At 46.3% G+C, this 23,001-nt stretch overlaps 2 protein-coding genes and 1 long non-coding RNA gene across 3 annotated transcripts in view; 1 reads left to right on the forward strand and 2 right to left on the reverse strand.

Annotated features, from left to right (window-relative positions):
- Window positions 1-1,748, forward strand: part of KLHL6 (kelch like family member 6) — a 38,690-nt gene extending 36,942 nt beyond the window's left edge. The window contains exon 8 of the mRNA XM_068201367.1: window positions 1,428-1,748. Coding sequence (XP_068057468.1) covers window positions 1,428-1,729 — 302 coding nt within the window. The 3' untranslated portion in view covers window positions 1,730-1,748. The remainder of the gene's footprint in view (window positions 1-1,427) is intronic.
- LOC137480278 (uncharacterized) overlaps window positions 1-23,001 on the reverse strand; it is an 89,091-nt gene that overhangs the window by 24,875 nt on the left and 41,215 nt on the right. The gene's annotated exons all lie outside the window — the stretch shown is intronic.
- Window positions 8,151-10,686, reverse strand: GPR148 (G protein-coupled receptor 148). The gene has a single exon (XM_068201364.1). It carries the CDS (start codon window positions 9,884-9,886, stop codon window positions 8,828-8,830), a length of 1,059 nt encoding a protein of 352 aa, XP_068057465.1. The 5' UTR covers window positions 9,887-10,686; the 3' UTR covers window positions 8,151-8,827.

Consider the following 23,001-nt stretch of genomic DNA (forward strand, 5'->3'; position numbering starts at 1 on the left):
AGCATCTTTCAGCCAGCAACATCCACTAGTAAATCTCTGGTTTATCTATCTGAGAAACAAATCTACTCCAATTGATAGAAATCAGCCCCATCTGAAGTTTAAAATATAAAAGAGCATTTGCATCCAAAGCAAATTGGATGCAAATTACCCAGACTGATGAATTATCAACAGCCAGGTGAACCACTACAACAACAATGTCTGTTTTCAGTCTGTTCCAATTAAGTCACCTCTGAATGACTTGATCACCCCTGAGGTACTGCACTAGCATTGTCAAACTCAGCCTCTATTATAAGTACCACAGATAAACGCTTACTTTGCCAGCAGGGAGGATCCCAGACATTGTTGCACCTCATCAATAAGACCATAGCTTCAAGGTTTCCCTATCCAGAAGGACGGTGCCAGACTCTTTTCAGTGGTGGCCAGGGACAGGACAAGGAACAATGACCATAACTACAACATAAGAAGTTCCACCTCAGCCTGAGGAAGGACTTCTTTATCTTGAGGGCTGCAGAGCACTGGAACAGCTGCCCAGTGAGGTTGTGTAGTCTCCCTCTCTGGAGACATTCCAAACCCACCTGGATGCATTCCAGTGTAACCTGCTCCAGGTGACCCTGCCTTGGCAAAGGAATTGGACTGGATAATCTCCAGAGATCTCTTCCAACGCTAACAAATCTGTGATTCTGTACAGCTAATACAGAAGACACATTCAGTGCCTGCAAATTTCAGAATAAGAGCCATTTAGCTGTTGGTAATCTCGGGAGGGCATGTATTTTCACAGCCTTTCTTGAGAATTGAGGTTGACCATTTTTTCAAAAGAAAAGCACGCAGGAAGATTGAAAAGGCGCACTAAGAACATTTACTAAGAATCATTAATAACTTCAGTTTTGGGAAACACAGAGAAACTGAAGGTCACTCTCTATTTAACAAACCCATAGAAAGATTATTGATTCAGTCTGACAAACTCTAAACAAGGAAGGGGTTATGAAAGCAGCCAGTTCCAGGAAGGAGGATTGATGGACAGAGGAATGAGTGGAAAAATCGTGTACCCATTTCTAACAGTGATGGTTTACCACAGCTGGTCCTCCAGGATCTAAGTGCTTTTAAACAAAATAGCATTTTTCTGAAGCTCTGTCCTTAGCTGGTGCAGCAGGTATGAGAAAGATCTGTTGCTAGGTGCACTGCGGTCACACCAAAGGATCACAGCAGTTTGTCCTGGCCCTAAATTCCACAACCTTATGAATAATAAGTGGCCTTCTTCAGATCAGGCTTTCAAAACAATAAAGTATCCCATGACCTTGCTTTTTCTTGGCTTTGGGGCAGAAACCGTTTTTACGAATGTCAGGAACAGAGTCTTGTTGAAATGGATGGTTGAATTAAAATCCCTTACAGGAATGGCCAGTGCAAACCAATATCCATTTCCTTCCCAGGTGGGGCAATGAAAGCTCTGTACTCCTACAGCCCCCAGGAGGACACATGGTGCCTGGTGACTCAGTTCACCCACGAGAGAGCCAGCTGTGGGATTTCTCCTTGCAACAACAAGCTGTTCATCACCGGCGGCCGAGATGAGAAGAACGAAGTCATTGCAACGGTGCTCTGCTGGGACCCTGAAACTCAGAAGCTGACAGAAGAGTGTGTCCTGCCTCGGGGGGTGTCTCACCACGGCAGCGTTACCCTCAGGAAGTCGTACACGCCAATCCGTAAGGTCGTGCCCGGGGCGGTTTCTGTGTGACCGCACAGGAGCCCGTGCCTCCGTGGCACAGACTGCGGTGAGGATGGGTCTGATGGATGGGAGCACCACCACAGGTCCTCTGGGGGCTATCTGGACATGTGCTCAGTCCTTGTGTTTTCCTCTGTACATTATATCCTTAAATTATCTTAATTCCTTCCCTCCACAGAACGACAAAGGGACCAGCTGTACTTTATTTCTGCCAACACAATACCTCGAATCAGTCAAAGAAATGTAGGTGGGAAATTTACTTCCCAGCTATATCTACCCTGGAATGTGCTTGAACTGGCTCAGTCTGGTCTCAGAGTTTGGTCAACTATTTATTGTGTTAAGTTGGATTTGCAATACCTACTAGTGAAAAGAGAAGTTGCTTTTGGAATTAAGTATTCGTAACACTGGTAGGACATAACGTTGTGTCTTCCAAAGCTGTGCTTTTTTTCTCCCGATGTTTGGCACATTATATTAAGTTTGAACCAGTTTGCTTGCTTGTTTGGAGATACTTTGTTGGGTTTTTAGTTCTGCATGACCAAAAAAAAATCCATCTCAGTTTGCAAAGCTTGCTGTCATTCCTAAGGAAGAGACTGCACAGGCTGCAAATGTAAACGAACTCCAATTTGTTTCCACGGAACATTCACTGCGGCTGTTCCTCAATAAAACACGCCAGAAGGTAGTTTCGCTCCCCTCGGCCGTGTGGCGGGGGCCCGCCGAGCCCGAGGGCCGGCTGCTCCCGCCCTGCCCGAGGGCCGGCCCAGGGCCGGCTGCTCCCGCCCTGCCCGAGGGCCGGCCCAGGGCCGGCTGCTCCCGCCCTGCCCGAGGGCCGGCTGCTCCCGCCCTGCCCGAGGGCCGGCCCAGGGCCGGCTGCTCCCGCCCTGCCCGAGGGCCGGCCCAGGGCCGGCTGCTCCCGCCCTGCCCGAGGGCCGGCTGCTCCCGCCCTGCCCGAGGGCCGGCCCAGGGCCGGCTGCTCCCGCCCTGCCCGAGGGCCGGCCCAGGGCCGGCTGCTCCCGCCGTGCCCGAGGGCCGGCCGAGGGCCGGCTGCTCCCGCCCTGCCCGAGGGCCGGCCGAGGGACGGCAGCTCCCGCCCTGCCCGAGGGCCGGCCCAGGGCCGGCTGCTCCCGCCGTGCCCGAGGGCCGGCCGAGGGCCGGCTGCTCCCGCCCTGCCCGAGGGCCGGCCGAGGGACGGCAGCTCCCGCCCTGCCCGAGGGCCGGCCGCTCCCGCGGTGCCCGAGGGCCGGCTGCTCCCGCCCTGCCCGAGGGCCGGCCGAGGGCCGGCTGCTCCCGCCCTGCCCGAGGGCCGGCCGCTCCCGCCGTGCCCGAGGGCCGGCCGAGGGACGGCAGCTCCCACCCTGCCCGAGGGCCGGCCCAGGGCCGGCTGCTCCCGCGGTGCCCGAGGGCCGGCCGCTCCCGCCGAGCCCGAGGGCCGGGCCTGCCTCCGGCGCCGCTGGGGGCCGCTGCGCTGCCGGCGCTCGCTCGCCTGGCGGGCTCGGCTTTCCTGGAACGCAAGCGGACGAAGCGGCCTGCTGCGGAGAAAAACACTTCCAGGTACCGCTCCCAGCCTGGTTCATAAGACTGTCACATGCTGTGCCAGAGGGGGCAAATGTTCAACAGGCCAGGAGGGCCCAAGTCTCACATCCCAGCATCTGGGTCAGTTGTAGGGAAAGAAAAACAAACATTGAAGAGGTCACGCTCGGGACGCCCTGGGACACTCTTGGCCAAAGACTGGGAACATATTCCCGTCCCTCCTCCCCCGCCTAGTTGCTGGAAAGAGCCAACTCACTGTTAAATCAAGGCAGAAAATACAGTGCAAAACAAATCCCTCCAAGCGGAGACCAGTGACTCCTTCCAGCCTTCCCCCTTCTCTGTCTCCTTTTGCCTTATACAGTATTAAAAAAAAAATATTTCCGTCATGTTAGGCTGGGAGAAAACCACGGGTTCCTGAATTTCAGCACACTACTGCCAGAGTGCTCAGTGGTGTGGCAGGGCCTGCGGGCAGTCCTGGTGCGGGCTGAGCAGGGTAGACACAGCCCATGGGGCGGGTGCAAGCCTCCCCAGGTCTCCACTGTGTCCTTCCCTCAGAAAGACTGCAAGAAATCCTGTTCTTCTGCAATTTGTCTCGTGCCTTGAACTCATTTCTGTAATTTCAGCCAGTTTCTCACATTTTCTCACTAACTCTCCCACAGGCCTTCGATTTTCAACTACTTTTTAATTGCTCCCCTTCTTTCTTTATGTTCCTGTTGTTCCGCAGGGTCAGCACTTCTCACAATTCCATGCTGGCTTTCATTCTCCCATCCCACTCTGCTTTTCAGAGGGCATGAAGAAGTAGCCTCCAGACAGAATATTTTATTTCAAAAGGTTTTTGTGAAGAACAGTTATCACCTTTGCCTTGGTTGGCAGCACTGGCTGGTCTAGAGGGACAGAGAAGGTGGATTAATGGAGGGGGGGGTGTCTGCCTTTCCTCTTGAGGAGCTGCATTTTTTATCTTTACCTGTTGGATAACTACTTACAGCAACTGCTGAAGCTGACTAGTTCTTCCTACTGAGAATCATCCTAAAAACCAGCAGCCCTCAGGAACTGGTTGCTGATTTTCTCCCTGTAATGTTCATAGCAAAAACTTGTATTTTTTTTTCTTAAGAAAGATAAACTACTGAATTAGAAAAAAGTTGTCCAAATAAACTTCCTAATGCAAATTTTAATTCCATATCTCAAAGGCAGGAATCAGCCCCTTGTCTGTCCTAAGGTGGTTTCCTAGTCACATGTGCAAACCTTGGGCAATCATAAGCCAAAACAGCCCTCACTGACAAACACGAGACAGCACAATCACAGCTTGGCTCCTTTCCCCTCTCCTAACTCATGAATCGCTCACAAATTCCGATGTTTTAATAGCAATGAGTGAGGAGTTGTGGTCATTTGCCTCTCTGCTCTTTGTACCTTCTGGATTCATGTTGCAATCCGAAGGACTTGAAGTATATTGGAAAACAAAAACATTCAAATCAGTAGTTTTATACAGACACCAAAAATCACAGGGTTGTGAAAATAATGGTTGCAAGAACCAGCAGTGCTGGGCACTCATTTGCCAGCAGCGAGGTGGGGGTGGAGACAGGAGACAACAGAAATGAAGTTTCAAAAGCTTGCAATTTCCTTTTCCTATCACAGGCTCTTTCTCATCTGCCGTGCATTTCCCCCTCCCCGCCTCCGGCAGGGAATGACCACAGCCACAGTTTCTGCCCAAGGAACACGGAGTATCAGATGTAGAAAACAGCGACCAGCGGAGCACAGAGCTGTCCCTGCAGGAGCTGCCTGAGCTGCCTCGGGGCAGCTGGTGCTGTTCCCCAGCCCTGGCACAGCCCCAGGGTTCTCGGGCTGCCCCCAGTGCAAGCAGGCAATGGCACTTTCCTTCTGCCCTCTTCCAATATTACAGTTCCCGTAGAAAATAACACAGCCAATTGATGGAGCAGAAGTAGACACTCCAATAGTAATTACTAAAACTGCAGGAGGTTAATTAGTTTTACTGAATAATTACTCAAATGCTTGCCGTGACTGTACCTCACATCCAAAGCTGTGTGCTTGTTTACCTGCATGGAGATCCTCTGTATCTCCTGACAGTGAAACTGATCTCATTTGAGGCACAGACCTATCTCTGATGTAATTATGTCTGCAGTGATGTATGGCACAGCCCCAGCCCCTGGAATGCAGGTCTGACTCCCTTCAGTCTGCAGGTTATAGACAGCAGACTGCACTTTAAATCCAGCTGGGAGGGGGAAGAGAGCAGAGGTAAACGTTGTGACAGTATTGGCACAAGCAAAGAGGGGAAAAACTGACCAGGAATATATTTAGGCTATAAATTAGAGTACCTTTAGTGATTCATGCTGTTGCAATTTATTAAAGGATTACTGCCCCCAGCTGCCAGATCACATGTTAAAGCCAACTGCTCTCCATTTCACTTCAAATTAAAATGCAGGGCAACCAAACTTCTTGACGTCGGAGAAGTTCACTTATGTGACCTGGGAGAGGTCGATTACTGGTAAACAGTCTCAGTTTGAGTTTCCAGAGCTTATGTGGAGACATCCTTACAAGCCTGGTGATCACTACACCCAAGAAGTTCTGGAAAATGCAGAAGCCTAACATTCTTTGAGACAAAACTCACAACATTTATGAAAAGCATTATAGGAATCTAGTGCTTGTGACATTGCCCGGGTGAGCCCTTTGATCCTATTCAGACAGATTGGGGAAATCCCAAAGGCAAACGGTTCAGGTACATGGTGTGTTTCTTGTATCCACACTATAACCTGCTGCTTTTGTACCAAACAGCACACTAATATTCTATGGGAAGAAGTTGTTTACAAGCAGTCACTTAAGAAAAATGTACCTATCTAATGTTAAACCACTTTAAAGAGAATTAATATCAGCTTGAAATAATCTTTCTTAGAAGACCATCTCCTCAGAGCAGTGTTTTGTTTGTCTGGTCCTTGTGATGTCACTGTGGGTAGGCTTTATACATACATAAACTTGCCACAATCACTGATTCGTGTGCTGTCTTTCAGCATCCTTCTTTATGTTACCAAACTTGTTGTTGTATCTGAATATATCCAGTACATGTGTATGTAAGAGAGAGTTACAGAATTGGCAACAGAATCCTGTCCAGATTATACCTTTCATAATTGTCAGAGGTCAGCACAAAGACCAAGTGCTGTTAACCTGGTGTTACACAAAGTCACCTATGGCTCCATATAGAATCACCTTACTTTATGCTATTTACAGAGTTATCTTTACTACTTATCATGACAATTTCCAATGGAGGTAAACATGAATGGACCTTGCATGGACAAAACAACTTGTGAGTTACCAGCATCCTTGTCATTGGGCAGTGGCATAAGAATTTGATCCTGGATATGAAAGCCCAGGGATTCACAAATACCTCTTCCATTCTTGATCTTCCCACATGCCAAAGGGATTTAGCAGAAAGAATCTGATGCAGTATGCAGACATTTTCCCCATCCTTCCTATGTGTTATGGAAGACCCCTGTTACAGGTTGAATATAAAGTATACAAACCATACAAAGTATAGATGTCCATGGTACATTCATCTTGGAGAAAAATAAAAGCGGCCAGTAAAAAGCAACTTCTAGATCCTTTTATTGAAGAGGATTGTGAGAAGCACAGAACCATGGTTAAAGCAAATATGCAATATTACAGTTCATTCATTTGCCACAATTTTACCTTAGAGATACTTCTCACACAAGAAGTGTCCCTTAGCAACAAAGCCTCTAAGATGTCCCTGCTCATTCCCCCCACCTCTGAACTGGAATTTGTTACACCCTTAGTTGTGCTGATGCAGCTGTTTCCAGAACATCCTATAAAACAGATTGCCGGGATAATCTCAGTTAAAATGAAAACACCACTTCTCTTTGAAGAGATATTTTTAACCTGCAACTCCAGAAGCAGTTGCATCAGCAAACAGGAGAGAGCGGACACTGCAATGTGAGGAGAGTATCAAGCATTTTGGGAATGAGGAGAGAAGATCAGCAGGAACTGCTCGAACTCACTTTGCTGCCAAAAACATTTCATGCAACCAGACGCCGATCTCCTCCTGGCTCACACTTAGTGGAATTCTTCAGATGAGTGTGAGATAGCCAAAAGCCACATTCAGCATTTTCTGTGTATCACTTTAAGCAAACAGAAGGTGGAGAGAGTCTGCACAAGGAAAGTACTGCACAGAGTGAAATCAAGGACCTTTTTAAAAGTCCAATGTATTTATACATAAAACATAATAAATTCTAAAAATATTATCTTTAGAAATACAGAACTCTTTTCTCAAGTCCAAGGGACAGAACAGCAATTTAACTTTCCCACACTGATGTTTATATCTAATGACATTTTGGTTTCTTCAAAGGTCAGATATATGTTTTGCTTGTCTTAGGTAGGTGGCTGATCTGGAAAACCTAAAATGCTCATACAGCATCTCATTTTTCTTGCCCTGATACACCAACCAGCTCTGCAGCCTCTCCTCCTGACCTTCCCAAGGCTTTGGTGGCAGGTACCCAGCAGCAGCTCTGACATGGTGTGGCTGTAAGCTGAGATCAGGCTGCTGGAGGAGATTTTTGTGAGGCAGAACTGGGAGCTGCCTCAGCAGAGATTCAGAAGTGGTGTTCATACTTAGTCCCTTGCCCTGGGTCCTGTCTGAGCCACGGCGTGGGTGCTCCTGTGTCCAGCCTGGCACCTCTCTGCTCCAGCCCTGCTGCCCCAGCTGCTGGGCTCAGCCTTGGCCGAGTCACCTCAGCACGGCCCCAGTAGGGACTCAGGGTTTGGGAGCCCCAGGCTCCCACAGCACCCGCTGGGCTCCGCGGGCACAGCAGTTCTGCACCCGGCAGGGAGGGAATGCCACCCGCTGCCCCCTGTCCTCTCTCACCCAGCAGCACGCGTGCACCTCTGTGGTGCCTGGCAGTGCCATGTGCTGGGCTGCCCAGCAGACACTGATCTAAGGTGGCTTTCCATCAGGAGGAGATTTTATCAAACCATCAGTGTTTTGCAGATTGTCAGATGGAATCCATAAGGCAGCGAATACACCAGCACACTGCACAAGCTGAGCAATGGTGTTACACCAAGTGCAGCAGTTTCCAGAGGCACCTCTCAGTGCATGTTCTCAAGAACAGGACTTTGGCTGCCAAGCTTGCAAGAATATACTGTGTGAAAGAAATGGTTGTTGTTTTTACAGCACATTTGCTTAAGGATCCTCTGCTGTAGGTGATGCTGTCATGAGACCTGTGGTTACTCCTTTGCTTTGCATTAACTATTTTTTATTTTCTTTTTCCCAGAAAGGCATCTACAACAGGTGTGTGGAAATGACCTTAATTCAGTATCTCCTCCAGAAGGTCCTGCCTTTCAGAACAAAGCTTGGAACTTATCCATGGTAGCATCCACTGTATTCTCAGCTGTGTCATGATGAAAGGTCTGTGGCCTTTTGGCACAAAGGAGGTAGTGATGAACCCATGTCTTCTTACCATGGATTGATCACTTCTCCACTTCAGAAGCTGGGTGATTTCCATCAGTCTTGCACGATAACAAGGTGAGGACAGCTCCCCTGCTGTGACTGTGCTCTGCGCTGCCTCAGGATGGTGGTGGAGCAGGTGACACCAGGTGAAGCTGCCTCCTTCTGACAATGGATTTGAGAGAGGCTGAGATCTCTCTGTATCGAAGCCCATACAGAAAAGGGAACAGAACTTTAGGAAGAATCACGAGGACATTGCAGACTGTCAGGGAGACCAAGATTCCTGTCTGCAGTCTGATGAAAACATTAACGCACAAGAATGATTCTATAAAAAGGGCCAAGAGTGGAAAGAAGTAAAAAAATAACACAGTGTTGTGCATTACGAATGTTACACTGGCTCTGGAGCAGATGCTCTCCCATATACCCGAGTGCTTGGTTTTAAAATACAGAATAGCATAGCAACAAAATATTACAGACAGGCAGAGAATGATTACTGTGGTAGAAAGCCAGAAGCAGAGTTTCACAGCGTCAGTCCCATTCAGAGTTAATGTTAGTATTACTGGAACTGAGCACGTTTCCAGGACACAGGGCACAAAGCTGTGGGTAGTCCATAGCACCAAGAAGAATATCCCAGGGAAAGCCCCAGAACACATCCACAGTAATACAATGATTTTTTTAGTTCGTGAGGGAGGCAAAATAGCAATGTAGCGCAAAGGAAACAAAACAGCAATGTACGTGTCCAAGACTATTGCAACAGCTGTGAACAGTCCTCCACTGTAGGCCACTGCCAGCAAAAATAAGAGGAGGACACAAGCTTCCTTTGGGAGGTGTAGATGTGCTGCATTGAGAGCAACTGACAGGGTATAGAACAGCAGGTAGATCAGATCAGAAAGCAGAGCGTTGCCCAGCAGCATGTACCTTGTTTCCTGGCGGATTTTAAACCGAGAGAAGATCACAAATAAGATGGTAGGGATGATGAGGACACCTGCCACCAGACAGACAACTGGAGAGATTAAGAACATCTTCGTGTTTGTGCCTGATGGGGTGAGAGACCATTCCTCCAGCAAAAGTAACAAAGTTGTGTCATCCAAATTTGAGGAACTGTTGAACTCTGTCTCCCTGAGGTGGATCATAGTTCTATTTGCTCTCCTTACTGAGGCACAGCCAGGGAAGTCCATTTCCTTAGGATTTTGGGGTGATTGTATGACTTGGAGAAAGCAAGATCTTCTATGACGAGTCCTTAGAAAGGCAAATGAAGCAGAGGATGCAAAAAGCCCATGGAAGCAAAGTGATTTCTGTAGCCAATTCTACTAGTTCTCCTCAAGGACAGAAAGTTCAAACTTGCAGGTGAATTCTGTGGTGCCAAAAGATTGTTTTGCCTGCAAAGGAGATTTTAGTTTCTTTTTGCAAAATCTAGTGTTTAGAAAAGAGAATGAATCTCTGGGTGGCTTAAAAAACACCAAATCCCTCAGCTAGCTCTTTGAACAGAAGTGAATGGGTTGATCAGTTTCAGTAATTTGAGTTTTTCTCATCACATTATCAGTCCAATGAGGCAGATGAAATATTAGCCTGATTAAACAAATGCATGATGATACAGATCAACATTCCACGTGTACTGATGTAGAAGTCATAAATGTGATTGGGTGCTTTTGCACCAATTTGTATGCAACAACACAATTGATTTGAAGTGATCAATAAAAAAGGCTCTCAATCCTGTTGTAAAATTGTAGCACAATCACTCTAGTGAATGAAATTATCTTATTTGCAGATGAAAACCATTTTTGGTTCAGTGAATCAATTCATGTTATTCATGAATGATAAACCTTCCCCTGCCTTTTTCCATGCATGATATACAAATACTGAATTTTCATCTGTTGCAGTCTTCCACTCAATCTGTGCATTGTCTGGGATGAGTGACATACACTGTCCCATACCAGCCTACCCCAGGGCAGACCTGGTACTTCCAATGTCCATTTGGGGACCAGTTCCTGCTTTCCTGGCCCACACACTATTGCTGCACTGTGCTGCTTTTAATCTCAGTATCAGAGCTGGGGGTGCAATGAGAGAATTGTGAAGGATCTGGACTGCAGAGAAGGAACATTTCAAGTTCTTCCAGGCATGATGTGATCAAAAAAGCAGCTGATTTTTTTAATAGGCTCACTTAACCTGGCATTATTGTATTGATTTTCTTCCCAACGCTACCAGCACACAACAGTGCAGCTTCCCTCCACAGGAGTAAGGACACAGCTCACCATGCAGGAAGTCACAAAGTCCTGCTGTGCCATGGATGTGCTGCCTCAGGGCATGCCAAGTAACCAAGCAGAGAGCTCATGAAACTCAGCATCAGTCATCAAATCTTGTGCACATTTCATTTCCTGTCACACTGATAGCTGGCACCCAAGGAACTGGATGTTGAGACAGCTGATGGTGTGTGCCATATGGAACAAAAAGATAGAAGGAAAAAACAATGATAATTTTAAGCACGGCGTTTCAGTTGCTATGGTCTGGGGTAGGCGAAACAGAAGGTGATTTTTTTTGCTCACTTAATCCTGCATCCACTGAAAAGTGTGCGAGCGATATTGATGCAATTATACATTGGTGTCAGGGTGATACCCTGCATCTCTACTTGAGTCATGACACAGGTAATACCTTAAGCAGACAGTAGCACTCAAAACTGTTGAATTATACTCCTGTTGAAAAATGGAAGGGAGGGAATGAAAACTCAGGTGCATAAATCACCTCCAACTGTAATTTCAGATCTCTGTTAATAGTGGAGGTGTTTGCTGCCTCCCAGCTCCTGGCACTCCAAGGATGTCCTATTAATGGGCAGACCCTCTAACTTCCGTATCAATTCACAACTGTATTTTCCACCAACTGCTTAGGATTCAATGTGAAAAATCAATAGTTCATTGTCACATCAGCTGCACACCTTTGTCTGATAGAAAAATAAATCACAGAATGGTTTGGGTAGGAAGGGAACTTAAAGTTCATCCAGTTCTAGATGAGTGACTGAAGGCTCACTCAGTTGACATCCTCATGACAAAGGGGAGGCATCTCACGACTCTCTCCTTCAGCCCACATACACAGAGTACCACAGAGCCCACAAGGCAGCACAAGTGCACAGCCCTTCGTGTCCTCTGCTCCAGCTGGCAGAGTCAGCCCTATGGCATGAGCATCTTCAGTTTTATCTGTGCGCCTGTTGAAGCCTTAGGAGGGCTTTAGTTTTACAAAAATGAACAGCAGCAAATAACTGGAAGAGAGATTCAACCCTATCAGGCCTGGGCAGGTCCAGCCAAAGCTGCTCCCCTCAGATTTCCACAGGGGCTTTTAACTGCTCAGTAGAGTTGTGCTAGATTTAGAAATGTGAAAGGTTCATGTCCTGGCTCACTGATATAGCCCAGAACAAGTGGTTCTGAAGAATATCTGTTTGTTGTCTCCTTTAATTTTCTTGACCTTAGGAGGCCTTTCCACATCTGGGCATTTGCAAGGGGCTGGCAGCTCTGAGCACCACTCCTGAGAATTCTGATCTGAGCTCCTTTTGCCATTGCATCTCAGTGTTCAATAATTTGTGGTGCCAACCTGAATGATCCTCTTGAAATTTCCTGTAAACCTGGCCTTAATGCTCTGGTTATTGATTTTTTTAAATGCTCTCTAGTAAATTTATGTTAGGCAATCTGGGTGACAGGTGGATGCACTTTTTATGTATCTTGCTGATGCAGACAACACTATTAGCAGCCTCTCTTCTGGCTCTTACTCTGGCTCAATACAGTCTGTATTGATTTTCAAGCTGAACCACGCACTGTTAGTTACTTTACTCATTTCTGCTTCAATAAGCATCCTGCTGAAAATTTAGTTAATTATCTGATGGGTTTGGAAGATCTCAGGTCGCATGCTGAGCACTGTAACTCCTGCAAACACTGCGCTACATTTTATTCTGTTCCTGACTATAAGCAGGCACTGTCAAACTGAGCAGAAAAGGTTAGAAATGTTACTGTCTTACAGCCTTTGGCACACACTTAACTGCATACACACCTAGAGAAGCTTCCTGCTTCACAGAGTTTACCTGACTGATTCAACAATTCGACAGGTACACTGCTGCTGTGACAGGGAGCACCAGACAAGAAAGAGGAGCAAACAGAATAATGCTAGGATTTCCCCAGCCCTTCATCCCAAGAGACTGTGTTAGAAGGGGTACCCAGAGGAATGCTCACATTCACCTCTGAGGCTCCCTGGGTGCCATCATGTCACTGTCTCAGTGTGATTACAGAGTCTTTGATGTGGCTGCCTATTCCAGCAACTCACACCATGTCCCAGCCTAAAAAATCTATCCTGTGCTGCTGGTCTACCCCAGAGACTGCTGCTCCTGGCCAGGGGGCTGGGGACAGTGGGGTAGAAAGGCTGCCTCACATCTCCTCAAGCAGAAGTGTTTTGGATAAAACAGTTGGGTCCAACAAATCAATATTTTTACTGGAATATTTTTTCATGGGTCTATTTCCAGCCATGTTTAGTAACAGAGCCTTGTCCTCAGGAGCCTTCATGTGCTCTTAGAGTTCCTTCAGCTTCCTTCCACGAATGCCCCCTGCCCCTTCTAGGCTTATGTAGGGCCAGAAGGCGCCTCCCTTGCTGGTGAAGCTTTCCCAATCATGAACAGCCAAGTGCCCATGAGCCGGCCAACTCCTCCCAGAAGGGCAGGAAGAACCAGGTTTCCTGCCTGTATCCATATTTTCACTCTGGGCAAATGAGCTGCTGCTGTCAGTGAAGAAAGTAATCCAAGCAGTTTAACTGTGGTGTTTTTCTGGCTGAGCCTTCCCTTTTTCTTCTTCTTTAAACAGAAAGTCAATTAGAAGACTTTGCTAGACCTTTAAGATTTCCTCTAAACTTTTCTGCAAGCCACAGGGAGAGGTACAACTTGTCCATGCCTCAGCTATCTGTCCCCACGTGGCTCCGGAAGGATTGTTCAGTGCCTTGCTTGTTATTTGCTGTAGATAAGAGACACGCACACTGCTCTTGGAACTGTACAAAGTTCACAAATCAGGCAGAGCAATTACTAAAGTTAAGGAAATAAAGAAATGGGTGTGAAAACCAAGCTCAGATTACAATGCTTTGAAAGGTCAAAGGAACACGGAACAAAAGAAAACAGGGATTAGAAAGTGCTAGTTTGAAGACATTTTAATGAGGCTCCCAAACAAAAGAGGACATTGAGAGAGACTGAGAGGACTCAGCATTAAATCCCTACATCACTTTTTCTCATTCCAAATACCATCAGGCCATGGTGATGACAAAGTCAAAATAAATTTTGTACAAAATTGGTCTTGCAGGTGCAATATTGAGAAATAAACTGGATGTCAGAAGAACAGAATTCCTAAATATTTGACAAATATTTCAACAAAAGTTTAGAGAAGTAACAGTGTAAGTCCCAGACACCTCCTGCTTTCCTGCAGGTTACTGCATGGCCCTGACTGCTGTGAGCTGCAGCCAGCAGAACTCACCCATTTTCATTCCCCAAGCCTGGCAAGGCAGAGAAAGACAGGTTTTCCTCTTTTGTGCTGGAAGGACACACAAACATGTTTTCCTGTGACAAGCTGCAGATGTGACCACAGATTTATAGCAAACAACTGCTACTTTTCATGGTCATTTATGGACAGACTCACAGGACTCCAAGAGAAGCCATCCTAGACTGTTCCTTTGATTTAATGACCTCTCCTGCCTGCCTACTTCTCATTGCAATGTATCTGTGAAACAGGACGAATAGCCTACTAAATAAGGCCTATTTGTAAAATATTGGTTTCATTCCTGAAGCAGTTTAATTTATAAGGAGAAATCTTGCTTAAATTTTGAACACTATACAACTACACTGGCGCTAACAGGAGTTACCTGCAGAAAACTAAGTCCTTTAGATAAACAAAAATAACATTATTCTTATCTGAGTATTTAGCAGCTATCAGAAGAGATTAAACCAATTTTCAATACCACACAGAGTGATGAGCAGAACTAGAAATATACATCTGAATTTGTGACTCCTTGACTTCTCTCTTAAGACAGGAGAAAGCTCCTTGTTCTGAGAGAAAGCTTCTCAAATGCGGGAGGTACATCCACCAAACTCCTTAGAGTACCCGTCCACCTCAGGCTGTCTTTCTGGTGGTGGCTGGCATCAGAAGTTTCATGTTCCTGTCCTGTCTCACCTGCAATGATCTCCAGCATTGCCTAGGAAGGGCTGCTGCAGGTAGGCAAAAGCAGAAGTTATCTGGCTCCATCCCTGTCTTAATTATGTTTTGTCCCACGCAAAAAGCCAGGCAGCACAGGAGAAGTGTAGCATGATAGTTCCTTGAAGGATGGCTTACTGAGAAGGGATACAGGTGGCTGCAGAGGTTTAGGTGCAAGTTAGAATGAAATACCAAACCAGAGCTGGAATTAGAAAGGGTGGAAGAGACAGGTTGGCATATACAGGTTGACAGGGAGGACCCCAGCCACAGCTCCTCCCTGACAGCCAGGAAGTGCTCACCTGACCATAAAACCTGGGGGCAAAGGCAACACAGGAATCCAGATGGAAAGAAACACTCTAGAAGTGGAGCTGAAACAGAAGAGGGAGGAAAAACGCCATGTGAAAGAAAATACATGATATGTCTTCCTATTCATGCCTTTTGATGACAGGCTGTGAATGAATGTCCATGGCACAGAGCAGCACAAGGCACAGCACCATCCTGGGGAGGAAGGAGCCTCGCTGCCAAAGTCAAGATGCTCCTTCCCAGTTCCCAGCACTGTACCTGGGATTGGCAGTGGTTCCCAGGTAGCAAAGACACTGAAGCAGCATTGATTCTCTGCAATAACCGCTCCCACAGGGAGATGCTGACCTTATCTCACACTGATGGAAGCAGGTGCCAGGCACAGCCGCCATATGGCAGAGAGATTTACTGCCAGCATGTGCTGAATACTCACAGTCCCTTATTAGCCAAGCAGGGAACATGCCGTGGGCCGCACACACAGTGCCATTCACAAGCTCTGTTGTTCTTTCCCAGCAGCTCCTTTGTTACTTTTACAGCACAGGTGCTTAAAAATTAGATTTTCTCCACATGAGGCCTGTCTCTGCCTTGTTGTTCTAACAGTGGCTTTGTACTGCTCCCACTCATTTCCATAGCAATACCCTGTCCTCTCACACTGGAGGTTCAGACTTCATGATAGGAAAACACTGTTAGGGTAGGAGCGCGAACACAAATGTTCCAAACTTATAAAGAAAAGAGATTTTTAAAATATTTTTTTTTGGGGGGAGTGCGCGGGTTGGAGAGCAAGATGTCGCTTTACTACTGTTATGTAAGCCCACATCAGTCTTACTCTCCTGGTGATCTCCACAGGCACAAAGAGGAGGGCACATCACCCCCTGGTATGTCCAGAACTTCTCACCAAACTGGCAGAGGTACAGCTCACAACAGGGAGAGTTTGAGCCATGGACAGGACAGCAAGCTGAAATCTTCACTAAAAAACACAGTTAATTTCATTTCTAGTTTAATTATTTGTTTTTTTCTTCTCCAATCCAAATTCCTGCTCATTAAAAGATGTTCATGAGAAGCACCAGAGAAAAGACATCATGTCTTTTCCTTTACTATTATCCTAAGCAGCACCTGGAGCCAAAAGCAGCTCCCAACTGCCTCCAGGTATCTCAGAGGTAGCTCAGCTGCTCACAGGCAAATGAACTTGTAGGAGTTCATTATGTTTACAGCTACTGGGGTGACTAGAAACCAGACTATTTTTCTAATCCATTCTCAGCATTTTCTCAGGAAATCCTAGGTCCTTTTAATTGAGCTGGTTTTTCCTCCCATAAAGGAGCAGTCTCTTGCTCCAAAGAAAACATTTCAATGCAGCCCAGCACAATGGATAGCAACTAAAGGAAATATAAACATGCACAAAACTGCTATAGGTCACAAAATCTTCAAGGCAAAATATACAGGAAGAAAGCTTAACTGAATTAGCAACTCTTTTTAATAAGCCAATATACCAAGCTGGGAGTTGAACCACATCAGAACTGCCGCAGTCTCTCACTGAAGTCTGGCAGTGATGCTCTGGGGCTGTTCAGGGGCACACACCCTGTGCAGTTCCCATTCCTGGAAGCACTACCACCATCAGATGTTCTGGTGGTCACCCTGATACCAGCTGTCCCATGACTCGTCCCCCTTTCAAACACCTGGATTCCCTGAGAAGTCCACAACAGTCTCATGATTTTGGATCTTGGCTGAGCTGTGTTCAATCCAGGGCAGTGACATCAGTGCCAGCTTCAGCTCCAGCACAGCAGCTGTGGAATTATGTGTGCCATCCCCCAGGACACCACCTCAACCTCTGCCACTTGTGTCTCTTCATTTCCTGCCAAGTATCATGCCAATTTCTTCCACATCACTTTCTAAGCTGAGACCGTTTCTCTACTTATTTCTCTCTCCTGCCTGCTGTTGGAGATTGGAATGATGGTGAAAATGAGACACACAGTGCCACTTTTCATCCCCAGCTCTCTGTCCTGAGAGTCTCCCACAATGCCCATTTGTGAACCTCTTCAGACCCTCTGTGAGGCAGTTTCCGATGTGCAGCACTGAGCTCCACTTTTAGTTGAAGCCATCACATGTCTGAGGCTGTTTCTGCTCTTGACAGCCTGGGAAGCTGAGGAGTCAGCATAAGGGGAACCCCCCTGCTCCCACAGCCTCAAATCTGCACCACCAGTCTCACAGAATCAAAGAATGGTTTGGGTTGGAAGGAACCTTAAATACCATCTAACCCCCTGCCATGGGCAGGGGCACCTTCCACTAGACCAGGATGTTCAGGGCCCTGTCCTGCACATCATTGTCCAAAATCCCTCTTTGAGCTCCTCTGGATGCTGGAAGGATTTATAGGGTCTTCCTGGAGCCTTCTTCAGGCTGAACAATCCCAATTCTTTCAGCTTGTCTTCATCAGAGAGGAAGACAGGCTTTTCACACAAGTCAGGAGTTCTTGAAGCCCAGCTGTGTGCTTGGGCTGACACAGGAGCTGCCTGGCCCGTGGTCTGCACTCAGTTTCACAGCCCGTGTCTCACCTTGACACTGCTAAAAGCATCACAGAAGCAGTGACCTCAGCCCTGAAGGGAGAGAAAGGCACGGAAGGACAGGTCAGAGGAAGGCAGGGGCCCTTGAGGCTACACCCCAAGCTGTTTACTGGCAAGATTCCAGGCCCACTCTTTCTGTTCCCAAAACAGAGAGAAGTCTGTCCCATTATTAACCATCAATAAACAGCAGCTTGGGGACTTTCTCCCCCCACAAGCAAAGCCCTTCAGCCTGCTGGGGAACAGCTTGCAGTGAGTTAAATCCCTCTTTGTCAGACTCAAAATGGGGTCCTTGGAGCCTCACAGGGTGTCTGCAGGGATACAGAATTATAAAAAGGTATTTGTTTTTGTAAATGAACTGCAAGAGAGTCAGCTTCTCCTACTCACCCTTCATGCTGTCCTTTCTGGTTTTTAGCATGCTATAAATGACCAGCTTCTCTGATAATTTATGCAAAATTGGGACTGATTTCAGCAAGTGGCCCAACAAAAGCTGCTCTGAACTGCTAAGTAATTTACTGATTTTGTTTTCAATTAATATAGTAGCCTTAGGAGCAAGCAGCCCGTGTTCCTTTTTTAGGCACAAGAAGATCTCTAGCCTGATGGAGAGACATGCAGAGCTTAAGCAGCATCTAATCAACTGAACACCGGGAAGAAACATGTTCCCACACTCATGTACCTTATTTATTTTTCAGAAGACCCCGCCTAATCTAGAAATTTGTATCTATTTTTATCTGCTCTGGAATTTCCCTTTTATTTGTCTCCAGACCATCCCTTTCCTCTTCTCATGGAAATACCACTCCTGCTCTGATCTTTTCCTTGGTTGGGGGGTGTTGGGGATTATTTTGGGTGGAGGGGGTGGTGGAGGGAAGGGCTTTTCTGTGCAAACCTGTCCTAGGAGCTGATCAGCCCATGCCTCCTGTGTCTCCAACAGTCCAACACAGACAGCAACAAATGCAATACCCCAGTGTGCTGTGCCTTGCAATCTGTGCAGGAATCAGGCCAGCCATGAGAGGATGCACAGAGGAGGAGAGAGAGAAATTGTGGCTAATTCAGTGAGCAGGCAGAGCGTGGAAGGCACCTCCAGCTGATCCAGTTACATTTCTGCACTCTGGTTGCTCGAGGGGACTGGAGATTGGATCATGGCTGCTGTGAGTGGCACAGAAAAGCCACTCTCACCTGTCCCCTGCTACCTGCATTCCCCCCTCAGGCCAGAGCACAAAGCCTCTTGCTACTGAACCCCTCAGCAGAGCTGTGACCGGCACCTCCAAGGCTCATTTCGTGTGCTGAGGTGCTCTTGGAACCACCTCTACCTTGAAAGACTGAAAAGGATGGCCCAGCCTGGCTTGGACTGGGCACAATTTGTCTTTTGTTTAACAGACCTGGCCTGGGTTTGGCACCGCTACAGTATGAGTGTGATGACATTTATTATGACAAGCCAAAGCTGTGTACAAGTACCCTTCTTCACAGACCCAACTCCCATAATTGCAAATGTTGGGCTAACCCTAAAGCTTGTCTTTCCCTTCACATATCCACACCAGTAGCAGCACCTAAAATTATTCTATCTGCAATTCACATGCCCACATCTATTCTCAGCTTCTGTTTCCAGCCTTGAGGTTGTCCAGATTGTCCCTTTGTCCTTTTAAGACACTAATCCTCAATAAGCAATCAAATCTCCCCATCTGTGCTTTTACTATTTCCCTTGGCACCATGCTATGACTTCTCTATTTTAATTAACTTGAGATGGATGCCTTGTCAAGACTTAGCTGCTCTGATTTCTCATTATGTTATCATAATACCATTTAGCAACACCACCCTTCTCAGCAAGGAAAACTGATTCCAGCCCCTTGAAGGCAATGTAGTGAAACACAGAGCACTCACCAGGGCCCACAGCAGTATTTGGTCTCATTCTTGTTAACCTGCTGCATTTCCTTCCCAGTGAATGCACAACTTCTGCCTACTCACAAAAGCACACTTCATGGTATGTTTTCTTCTTTTGTTTTTGATAGTCGTGATCACTCAATTTCAACTTTTAACCCCGCTGAGCACTGCTTGAATGCCAACCACACATACCTTATTAAAAGCAGTTTTAATTTACTCATTGCCAGCTGCAGTTGGTGGTGCTCCACACCACCGTTTGCCCTTCTTCTGCCAAGCAACTCATTACTTCAAATTGTCCTGAACCTATTTCATATTTTGCAGCCATTTAAGACCTGAAGCCCACAGGTCACCTCACAAACGAGAAGGAAGGCTTTGGCTTTCATGTCCTTCCATACCTGCAATGCCTCAGCCCCTGTCTCTTCCTCAGGCCTGTTTTCATCTCTTAAATTGCTCTGTGATTGCTGCAGGTGCCGTGAGTTGCCATTTGTGCACAAAGCACCAAGTCAGCACCAAGGACCTGTTTCACATGAACTCCTGGTCAGCTCCTTAGTGAAACTCCCTTTGTAAGCACCCACACAGCAGCAGAATTAGACAATCTGTGCTACAAATCCCCCCTCGGGCTCTACCCAGCTTTGTAGTGGTTGTGTGCCCCTAATGGGCTGTGAGTTGTCCTCTGGGAATAAGGAGCACTGAAAAGGCTGTTCAGGGCTCAAGGCAGGAAGGTGAGACTTGTGTCAAGCATGCAGCAATTTAATGCTAGGCAGCATCAGCAAAATGCAAGGAAGGGGTAATTTGGACAAACCGCAGGGTCTTGGAGGAGCAAACATAAGGAAATATTCTCTGGCACACTCCAAGGAAGACACCTCCAAAAACAGCCTCCTGTGGCCTGTCATAGGCTGAATCAGAGTCAGAAGGGATCTCTCACAAAATTCCTTGACCAAAGTCAACACTGAGGTTGTTTATTGCAGTTCTTTAAATGTTAATAATGCTAGTTTACATCCTCTGAAAGTCTAGTTCTGTGTTTTTCCACCCTAGGAAACCCTGCCAGATGTAAATATTTTAAGCAGAACAGGTGCAAGAAGCCAACTGAGCAGGATGTAATATCTCTCTTTTGTTCATGGACACACACATGAGAATCTCACAGCCTAAAGTCTCTGGTCTTAATTTGATATACGTGGATGAAAAGCACATTTAACAGTCACTTTCATAGCTCCCACTTAGGAGAAGGCAGGATTTTAAGCATATATATTCAGGGTACAGGTTGACAGTAAAAAAACTCATGGTACATTAAGGTAGGAAGGCTGCCCAGTTTCAGGACTGTAGATGACTTGAGTTTGCCCTATGCAGATTGTAGAAAAGATGTTTTATTGACAACACTCAGCGAGATTCAGAGCCAAGAAATTATTTCCGTGTGCTCACAGACACATTTCCAGTGTTGGATGTGCAGGGCCATCTAGTGGGAAGTCTCTGTGTGCAACAACAGCCCAAACACAGGCAGCATTTCTCAACAGCCTGAACAAAGACATCTTTGGCTGTTACATCTCAGAAATGCATTTTATGAGTTTTCCTCTCCAGATGGAATGCTTCCCTGCTGAACCACTAAAGCGTCCCCAGGAGAGCCTGTGGAATAAGGAATCGAGCCTGTCTCACTGTAGAATCCTGTGCTGCAAAAGTGTGCATTTCCTGAAATTCATTTCTTTTAACTAATGACTTTGGGAAGCTTTGCTCAAAAAAAAAAACAAAAAACAAAAAAAAAACAAACAAAAAAAAAAACCAAAAAAAAAAAAAACAAAAACCAAGAAGACCCACCACCCCCCGCCTAACCCCTCAGTTTCAGTTTTTTTTTTTCATTAATACAAGTGCAAAAAAGGCTTAGTGACACTATCAATCAGCACAGTGATGGAGAAGAAAGGCATTAGTTTATGTGTAACACTCCATCTCTGGTGTTGGATTGAATTAATCAGATAGAGGTGCTGGCTGGGATTTCAGTAATTTTTCACAGAAATATCGAATGTTCTGAGTCAGATTCTCTGGTCAAATGACTGTGATAACCCAGGAAATACTGGTGTCCCTTTGCATTAATTCCTCCATCTGTGCAGTGAGGAGGGTGAGAAGTGGGGGTCTACAGCACTTGCAGGGTTACCTAAAAATACCACAGTGAATCTGGAAAACAGCTAGGTTTTCCAAAAGCATGGGAAAATAGTTCATATTTAAGGTTTTACCATTTTCTCATGTTTCATTTACTACTACGTTAAAGCTTATAAAAGCATTGCTGCTTAACGAACAGGTTTTCCCCCTCTCTGATTTACATATAAAGTAATAGTTCAAGCACTGTAACAAAGCCTTCTTTTCTGGGACCTTGTTAATCAACTGCTTTTGCTAAGGTGTTTACCTGCCAGCAATGCAGCTTTTCTGCTTTCCAATTAAATTGGAGTTTCTTTTCCAGCCTTTTTCCTCCCATGAAGCCTATTACACAGCCTGTCTCTATCTAGTTTCATGAAACCATTAAACAAAGGCAGTATTTTCTGAGGCCTCTCTCAGTATGTCAAGTTAGGCTAAACCTGGCTAATAGTTGTAGAAGTTATTCAAAGGGAGGGGCAAGTAGGTAGGTACAAAGAACAAGATTTCATAAATCTTTCTGATCTGCAAATTAAGCTAAAAAGAAGCCATAATACTAAGATGAATGTTCCTGTTAAGAACTCTTTAATGCTGTGCAACCAATTATTTCATTCCACGAAAGCTGACATTGACTATTTACTTCTTCTTTACTTCAGCTTGGACACTGAAGGGATGTGACAGACCAGCACTTCAATAATCAGAACTACATCAGACATTTCATCTGGAAACAGCAGCACAGACAGATCAGGCAAGAATTCACAACTTCTAATACCTGTTATTGCAAAAAGACCTTAATGGCACGGGGAAAACAATATTATTGTCAGAGAATCTAGAAGCCCTGATCAGAGTGTCTTGGGAGCATGATGCCAGGCACACAGACTCACCTGGTGGGAAAGCAGGTGATTCCTGCCCTCCTGGCTGCCCGCTCCTCCCCTCACTGCTACAGGCTGCAGCACTTGTGGAAACATCACAGCAGTTCAGAGCTGGCCTCCTCCCTGACTCATGCTTCTCTGCATATTACTTGCGTTCTTCCACTACTCAGGTTTTGCAGCACCTTGTTATTTTAGGTAATTCTAATTACTGGGCAATGCTTCCCAATGTGGAGCAGACTAACCTGGGTTTGTTCCATGCTGGCATTAGGGAAAACATCTGTAAAAGAGCCAAAGGCAGGTAAAGCTGCCTCCTCCAGCCCCATCTGGCACTCCTCTGACTGGTTTGCAGGGCGTCCCCACAGATCCCCTC

The sequence above is a fragment of the Anomalospiza imberbis genome, chromosome 10 (assembly GCF_031753505.1).
Source record: "Anomalospiza imberbis isolate Cuckoo-Finch-1a 21T00152 chromosome 10, ASM3175350v1, whole genome shotgun sequence".
Taxonomy (NCBI): Eukaryota; Metazoa; Chordata; class Aves; order Passeriformes; family Viduidae; genus Anomalospiza; species Anomalospiza imberbis.